The following is an 8,094-nucleotide window of genomic DNA, read 5'->3' as shown; positions in this document are numbered from 1 at the left end:
AACTGAAAATACGCCAGTGCGAATAACGTGTAGTCAGCAGAAGGTGAAATGTACTTGTTTCTATATTATTAGTGCATTTTGCAGTATTGTCCCCTGCACGCCCGCACACTGCCCAGGGCACTCCACTCCCGGCTTGTGAATGAGTGACGAGGTTTGACCCTCCCCGCCCCCTGTTACTTGCCGGCAAGGACAAGCGGGGATTCTCTGCTTGTCAGCTGGTTCCCGCTCTACTGTGATTGGACGAGTCCCTGACAGCGCGTTATGTGATTGGCTGGGGGTTACCATGACGACGGGAGGCGGAGCTCTGGAGTGTCAGGCATGGAGAGGTCTGGAGGCGCGGGGTTGGCGGTCCGCAGGTCCCGGCATAATGCGCTCAGCTCTGGCTCAGCGTCCGGCCATGGGAACCGGCGGGAGGATAACGGCGGCAGTGACCGGAAGACCCGGAGCCGCGGCCTGGTGTTCGGGGCCGGGGTCCCGGCTGTGCTCCTGCTCTATGTGCTCGGGATGAGAGGGCTGGTGCACCTATCACTGCGGCAGTTAGTGACCCCCGGCGCCCGCAGCTCCGGCTTCAACGCCACCACTGCCAGGTAACTGCCGGCCGCTGTAGCACGGGGGCTGCAGAGCATAGGAGGCGTGCGGGCACAGGTGCCCGCTGCAGGGGAAGAAGGAGGCGTGAGGGCACTGGGGGCGCTGCAGGGAGAGAAGGGGGCGGCAGGGGGAGTAAGGGGGCGTGCAGGAGGTGCCCCCTGCAGGGGGAGTAAGGGGGCGTGCAGGAGGTGCCCCCTGCAGGGGGAGTAAGGGGGCGTGCAGGAGCTGCCCCCTGCAGGGGGAGTAAGGGGGCGTGCAGGAGGTGCCCCCTGCAGGGGGAGTAAGGGGGCGTGCAGGAGGTGCCCCCTGCAGGGGGAGTAAGGGGGCGTGCAGGAGGTGCCCCCTGCAGGGGGAGTAAGGGGGCGTGCAGGAGGTGCCCCCTGCAGGGGGAGTAAGGGGGCGTGCAGGAGGTGCCCCCTGCAGGGGGAGTAAGGGGGCGTGCAGGAGGTGCCCCCTGCAGGGGGAGTAAGGGGGCGTGCAGGAGGTGCCCCCTGCAGGGGGAGTAAGGGGGCGTGCAGGAGGTGCCCCCTGCAGGGGGAGTAAGGGGGCGTGCAGGAGGTGCCCCCTGCAGGGGGAGTAAGGGGGCGTGCAGGAGGTGCCCCCTGCAGGGGGAGTAAGGGGGCGTGCAGGAGGTGCCCCCTGCAGGGGGAGTAAGGGGGCGTGCAGGAGGTGCCCCCTGCAGGGGGAGTAAGGGGGCGTGCAGGAGGTGCCCCCTGCAGGGGGAGTAAGGGGGCGTGCAGGAGGTGCCCCCTGCAGGGGGAGTAAGGGGGCGTGCAGGAGGTGCCCCCTGCAGGGGGAGTAAGGGGGCGTGCAGGAGGTGCCCCCTGCAGGGGGAGTAAGGGGGCGTGCAGGAGGTGCCCCCTGCAGGGGGAGTAAGGGGGCGTGCAGGAGGTGCCCCCTGCAGGGGGAGTAAGGGGGCGTGCAGGAGGTGCCCCCTGCAGGGGGAGTAAGGGGGCGTGCAGGAGGTGCCCCCTGCAGGGGGAGTAAGGGGGCGTGCAGGAGGTGCCCCCTGCAGGGGGAGTAGGGGGGCGTGCAGGAGGTGCCCCCTGCAGGGGGAGTAGGGTGGCGTGCAGGAGGTGCCCCCTGCAGGGGGAGTAGGGGGGCGTGCAGGAGGTGCCCCCTGCAGGGGGAGTAGGGGGGCGTGCAGGAGGTGCCCCCTGCAGGGGGAGTAGGGGGGCGTGCAGGAGGTGCCCCCTGCAGGGGGAGTAGGGGGGCGTGCAGGAGGTGCCCCCTGCAGGGGGAGTAGGGGGGCGTGCAGGAGGTGCCCCCTGCACCTGCTGCAGGTGCTACACCTGTGCTTTACGTGTGCCCCCTAGTGTATGGTGCTGTTGGCTGATGTATGTGCCTCCTAGTGTCCATGGTGCCATAGGCTGGCACGTGTACCCCTTCTCTATGCATGGTGCCATAGGCTGGCACGTGTGCCCACCTAGTCATCATGGTTCGTTAGGCTGGCACGTGTGCCCCCCACACTCTATGCATGGTGGTGTAGGCTGGCACATGTGCTCTCCACTGTACCCGCGGTGCTGTAGGCAGATAAGGCAGCTTTCTCCTAACATTCCGCGGGTGTGAAGTCTGGCAGCTGAGTTGGACGCAGCTGATCGGGGCTCAGTAGTTAGGTGGCCCTTGTGGACGATGTGTCAGCGCCTCCAGCAGGGGCGGTCAGTGGATGCAGTAGACATAGCGGTCTATTTCTGAAGGGCAGCTTCACATGGGTATAAGTGCGTTTGCGGGATGAACAGCGCAGCGGCGGTTGTAACTGTACTTTTTGCGCCGCAGGGCGTGTTAATTTCCAAACAAAGGTCCAGCGATTGAAATGGTTAATTAGTGTTAGGCCTCGTGTCCACGGGCGGGTCGGAATCCCACCCTGCCTGCGGGCGCTGACCGTGCATACCCGGCCGGGTCTTCTGTTTTCTTCATAGTGGATGTGTGGCCTGTCCGCAATTCAATTGGGATCAGATTGCTTCCATTGACTTCAGCGGAAGCCGTCCGTGCGGGATCCACTCTGAAATGGCGCATGCTGCGACTTATTTTCCGGACCGAAGGGTCTGCAGAATGAATCCGTTCAGGTGCGGACGCCATGTTTCTCTACAGGCGGCTTCATTTGCGGATCTTCCACAATGCCGATCCGGCTGTGGACATTGGGCTTAATGTTTTTTTTCCAGTGCATTTGCTCGGTGTTCCACACGTCTCCTTGCGTGTTCTGCACACCATTCCCCCCCCCCCCCCTTAACTTCTATGTGGACCTTGGGTATGCTAATTCTCCTCCGCCGCGGTCTTGGCACCCCTGGAGTAAATGATTAGACCGATGGATACTTGTTCTGCGACCAGAGCGCTGCAGGATCGGGCATGCGGAATCTGGTGGCGCGCCCGTGTGTAGCCAGGATAATGCTTTTCTTTGGAAACTTCTTAATCATGGCTTTATTTGAAGTTCTGTAAGTTTTTATCCTCCCATGGATGGAACTCTTAGAGGGCTTGTCTCCTTGGGTGAGGGCCAGTAGTTCTTACTGGTACCGTATTTGAGTACGGACGGCCCTTTTTTCATTGCATTTTATTTTGGTAGGCAGAATGAATGAAATTAGTGTTCAACTGATCGTACCGATACGATGATGCCAAATAAGGGGTTTTATGTATTTTTTTTTTTGTTTTGAATTTTTTTTTAATGCCTTTGTAGGGACTTGAACCAGAAAAACTATGACAATGCAGTGCAATACTTCTGTATTACGTTGTATTATTGCTTACAGTAACTAACAGGCGTGGATGCCATTGTCTGGTGGTTATGGTAACCGATTGGCTCTCTGTGATTTAAATAGTGGAGGGCTGATGTTGGAGAGGGACCGCGCTCCCGCTGTGACCCCTTTATATGCTGTGATCTACACTGATATAAGGGGTCAGCAGCAGGGATCAGAGTTCCCACCGATCCCCACTGTTGCAGCTGGAGGCTAGCTGTTGGCATGAGACCCCGCGCGCAGGATTTAAGCTTGTACCCTGTTGTCTGCGTGAAACGAACAGTGAAAGATGAGCAAGCCATAGACTATCGTCCAGTCGTTGGCCTCGTTTACGTGGAGCGATCACTTGATTTTTGCACAATTCAGCAATTACTTAAACCATATCGTTCTCTATAAAGGGACCGGAGGCCCTCATTCCGTAAGCTGAGGATCATGTAATCCTTCGGCTGCCTTCACACTGGCGAGAAAATTGTACGCTATTTGTGCGTTGCGAGATGCACATATATTCTTTTGAATGCGGTCGTACGCATGAGCGATGTCTCCCTGACGGCACAACGATGCAGGAAACAAGTCGCAGCATGTTGTAACTTTCTGCAATATTGCCCCTTGTCCTCAATGGGATCGGCGGCAGCAGCAACATCTGCCCCATTGAAAGCAATGGAAGACCTCTGTGATCCCCTGCCGCGGCTGTGACGGCCACGCCAGGGGATTCCTTCAACCCCCTGGGATGTGAGGCTGTTTCCACAGGGCATCCAGGGGTTTCACATGCCCGATATCGCCCTTGCCGTTGTGAACTAGTCCTTACTGGAGTACGACCCACCTGTGTATGTAGAGGGCACCTACACACAACTGTGCCAGCCATGAGCTGGAGGAGATTTCTATCATTTATACCTGTTTCTGGTGCAAATTAGACTTAAATCCCTCAGGTGGGGGTGGCCGTGCCCCTCACAACAAGCTTCACCCACTTTATTATAAAGTAGCATAACTTCAATTAGTGAATATGTTTTGCGCAAGTCAACCCATACCCCCCCCCCCACGTCCGCAGCGGCGGGCACAGCAGATCGGTAGTGGAGAGCATGCCTCCAACCACCTTGTGCGTATTTCTGTGCGGAATTCGCCCCCTGCCCTACTTTCTGTAGAGCGGTGTGAGCGAGGGAAATCCTATCAGTCCATCAGCTGGCCGCTGCCAGGTCTTGTTACAAGGTGACCTCCTCCCACCCTGCTGGCTGTTAACGAAGTGTTCTCAGCTCAGATGTGTGTCGGATAACACCTACACCCATTTCCCAGGCCTATTCATTACCAGCTCCCTGTGGCACCGCCGTCTAATCTGCTCCTCTGTAGGATGAACCGGGGGCTTCGCATCCTGCCGCTTGTTGCACATTTCTGTTTACGGCTCTCATACCGCTCTGTTTTATCATCAAAAACTAGATAAAGTAAAACAAAACTTTTTGCTTCTCTTTATGGTTCACATCAGCGACAAAATCTTCATTCGGTGAGTGGTAGCGACTCGCCGGCACCTGCAGTCCTACCCGCTCTCCTGTTATGTGGCTCCCTCCGAAGAGTACAGTGTTAGTAAAAGCACAAGACGTGGCGAGCAGATCTGAAGTCCTTCAGCATGGCTCTTAAGTGTGAGCAATAGTGTCACCGAGTCACTTCCGTCTTCTACGTGAAGATGGGTAAACCACGTCTCTGACTACCGGATGGACAGTGTGCACGTTGGTAGTCTAAGGCTGATTTCACACTGGCGATAAAATCGCATGATTTTCGCTCAATGCGAGCGTGAGTAAAAACGCAGAATTATGAAACCAATGGTTTCCTTCACATCTGAGATGTTTTCACTCATGCGATGTTGCGAGGGGAAAAAAATTGCGACATTTTGCGTTTTGTTTTTTTTTTTCTCAGCTCCCTATGGAGCCTCCTTTTTATCGCATCGCAAAGCATGAACTTGCAATTTTTGTGCGATGCGTCTATTATTATGAGATAGACCTATTGACTTTCGTGCTAAAAAAAGTGTGAGAAAATCACAAGCGGCAGCGATGTTTTTGCGAGAAAAAACAACGCTTACACTAAAAAATTGCAAGGAAAAAGATGCGCTTTTTGCTTTGTTTTTTTTTGCAGCAAAATCCAAATTGCCCGTGTGAAAGTAGCCTTAGACACCCCTGGCTGATCTGACACTGCCCCTGAGCGTGGGCCGGGCTGGTGCGGCCCCTGAGCGTCAGCTGTGATCTTCAGTGGAAAAGTCAGGAGACAAAGCCTTTTTCCTCCCCATACACTTTTAGTAGCATCTTGGGTAAAAAGTGCCGTTGGATGACTGAGATGAGACTTATGATGATTCTGTGAGCTGCGCTACTGGCTATACAGAGGTCGCACTTGGTAAGACCAGGTCTATGTTGCCTCCCCTGAAAAGTTTTCATAAGAAACTTTTTGTTCTTTCTGAAGCCATGTCCTAATATGAAGGAGCAGTCGTAAGGTGCCTTTACCCCTGATCTTTCTTTAGAATCTAGATCGTTAGGATCAGTGTTTGTTACTTTGACTTCAGTTGGAAGTTCTTACATGATAAGCGATCTACAAACAAATCCTTCTTGCTTCAGTTTAGAGCTGAAGCTAAACTCTGCTTGGGCTTGTCCTGAGGTGTAGCACCCTGTGTGCAGTCTGGGTGGAATATTAGATTCTTTTCTTGAAGTCGCCCTTCCCTTTTTATCAAGATCCTAGGAATAATGAAGTGGGTGAAGCTCTACAGCCAGAGCCAGTTGGATCCCGGGGACTAGCGAGCCGGTATAGAATGTCCATTCATGCATGAGAACTGCATTCTTCTTGAAAAACGTTTTGCAATCACATGTAAGATCGTACGTCCAAGGCTGGGTCCAAGCGCAGCCACAACAGGAGAAAAAAGACATGCTGCGGCCGGCAATCTGCAGCGACGGATTTGTGTCCGCTGGTGGATTTGCTGCGGTGAAATTCCGGACAGCAAATCCGCCTCGTGTGAACCCAGCCTAAAAGCTTGATTTCGATCTGAGTTTCTTGGGCCAATGTCGGACTCACCTGTGTGAATACAACCTAAAGGGGGATGGCATCCATGTCTGAGAAGAGAAGCAAGAGAGAGGTGGGGTGAACAGGAGTGCGACATTTGTAAACTAGATTCCTGCTACTACTTTCCATGAAGGGGTAGTAAGTAGAAGACTTGACTGCAATGGAGACTGAGGCCTCTTCCACACATGCATTTTTCTCGTGCGTTTTTTTTCCACGCAGTGTCGCATTTAAAACGCATCGCACAAAAATTGCAAGTTTGTGCTTTGCGATATTTTTTTTTTTTTTTTTGCGATGCGTTTTTAACATTAGTCCTATTTACAGTCACATGGGAAAAAAAAGGCCGCGATATCGCGTGAGAAAAGTGCAAAAATAACGCAAGTGTGGAAGAGCCCTTAAGCTGCAGTTTTGGCGCTCGAAGGCCGGCGCGCTCTCTGGCTGAATGGCCCTTTCATTCACCTAGGCTGATAGGAAAACTACTATATAATGACCTAATTTACATCTGCTGCTTCATAGCTGCTGGCGTGTCTGGTTTCAGGTGATTATCAGATTTTATGACAGACACACCTGTGCTACATGATAGGCATAACTTTCTGATAACATCCACTTTACTTAACCCTTTAAGGACGTGGCCCTTTTCCCCTTTTTTTCCCCCCCTCCACCTTTAAAAAAATAAATAGAAGAAAAAAATCATAACTTTTTTTAAAATTAATACTTATCCATTGGCATAGATGTCCTGAGGGCTTGTTTTTTGTGGCACGAGTTGTATTTTTCATTGGTACTATTTACTGTTCCGTATAATGTACTAAAACATTTAAAAAGTTCTTTAAGTTGAGTGAAATGTTAAAAAAAACAATTCTGTGATCTTTGTGGGAGTGTCTTTTTTTTTTTTTTTGCTTTTCTCTTTTTCCAAAGATATTTATTTTTTAATTCTATTTTGGCAGCCATAACTCTGCACTGCGCATGTACGGCTGTCCGCCTGTCTGGCAAAGACGCTGGACAGATAAGCCTCGGGTCACTGCGAGGCCCCTGAGCGTCGGCTTGGCCGGCGAGGCCCCTGAGCGTGAATCGCAGTCGGAATCCGACCTAGCTGTCTGCGTTCAGCCTTAAAGGGGTTGTCTCGCGGCAGCAAGTGGGGTTATACACTTCTGTATGGCCATATTAATGCACTTTGTAATGTATATCGTGCATTAAATATGAGCCATACAGAAGTTATTCACTTACCTGCTCCGTTGCTGGCGTCCCCGTCGCCATGGATCCGTCTAATTCTGATGTCTTCTTGCTTTTTTAGACGCGCTTGCGCTGTGCGGTCTTCTTCCTGGTGAATGGGGCCGCTTGTGCCGGAGAGCTGGTCATCGTAGCTCCGCCCCGTCATGTGTGCCGATTCCAGCCAATCAGGAGGCTGGAATCGGCAATGGACCGCACAGAGCCCACGGTGCACCATGGGAGAAGACCCGCGGTGCATCGTGGGTGAAGATCCCGGCGGCTATCTTGGTGAAGGAAGACGTCGCAGAGCGGGGATTTGGGTAAGCAATTTTTTTTTTTAACACATCCCTTGGGGTTGTCCTGCGCTGAACGGGGGGGCCTATGGAAAAAAAAAAAAAAGTTTCGGCGCGAGACAACCCCTTTAATGTCGTAGACTCCATATGTAGCTGTCACTGCCATAAACTGGCGTCTGCTTCTGAGTTGATACAATGTTATCTACTCAGCCAACCAAGAGGAAGTAAGAGAAGTTTTTGCAAAGAATGCAAAA

The 8,094-nt window shown here is 53.1% G+C and overlaps 1 protein-coding gene across 1 annotated transcript in view; it reads left to right on the top strand.

Moving 5' to 3' along the window:
- The first annotated feature begins 303 nt into the window (after positions 1 to 303).
- The window catches only part of ERMP1 (endoplasmic reticulum metallopeptidase 1), a 37,486-nt gene continuing 29,695 nt past the window's right edge, over positions 304 to 8,094 (top strand). The window contains exon 1 of the mRNA XM_066604251.1: positions 304 to 587. Coding sequence (XP_066460348.1) covers positions 319 to 587 — 269 coding nt within the window. The 5' untranslated portion in view covers positions 304 to 318. The remainder of the gene's footprint in view (positions 588 to 8,094) is intronic.

Source organism: Eleutherodactylus coqui, chromosome 5, assembly GCF_035609145.1.
Source record: "Eleutherodactylus coqui strain aEleCoq1 chromosome 5, aEleCoq1.hap1, whole genome shotgun sequence".
Taxonomy (NCBI): Eukaryota; Metazoa; Chordata; class Amphibia; order Anura; family Eleutherodactylidae; genus Eleutherodactylus; species Eleutherodactylus coqui.
This window is presented reverse-complemented; position numbering and strand designations above follow the sequence as displayed.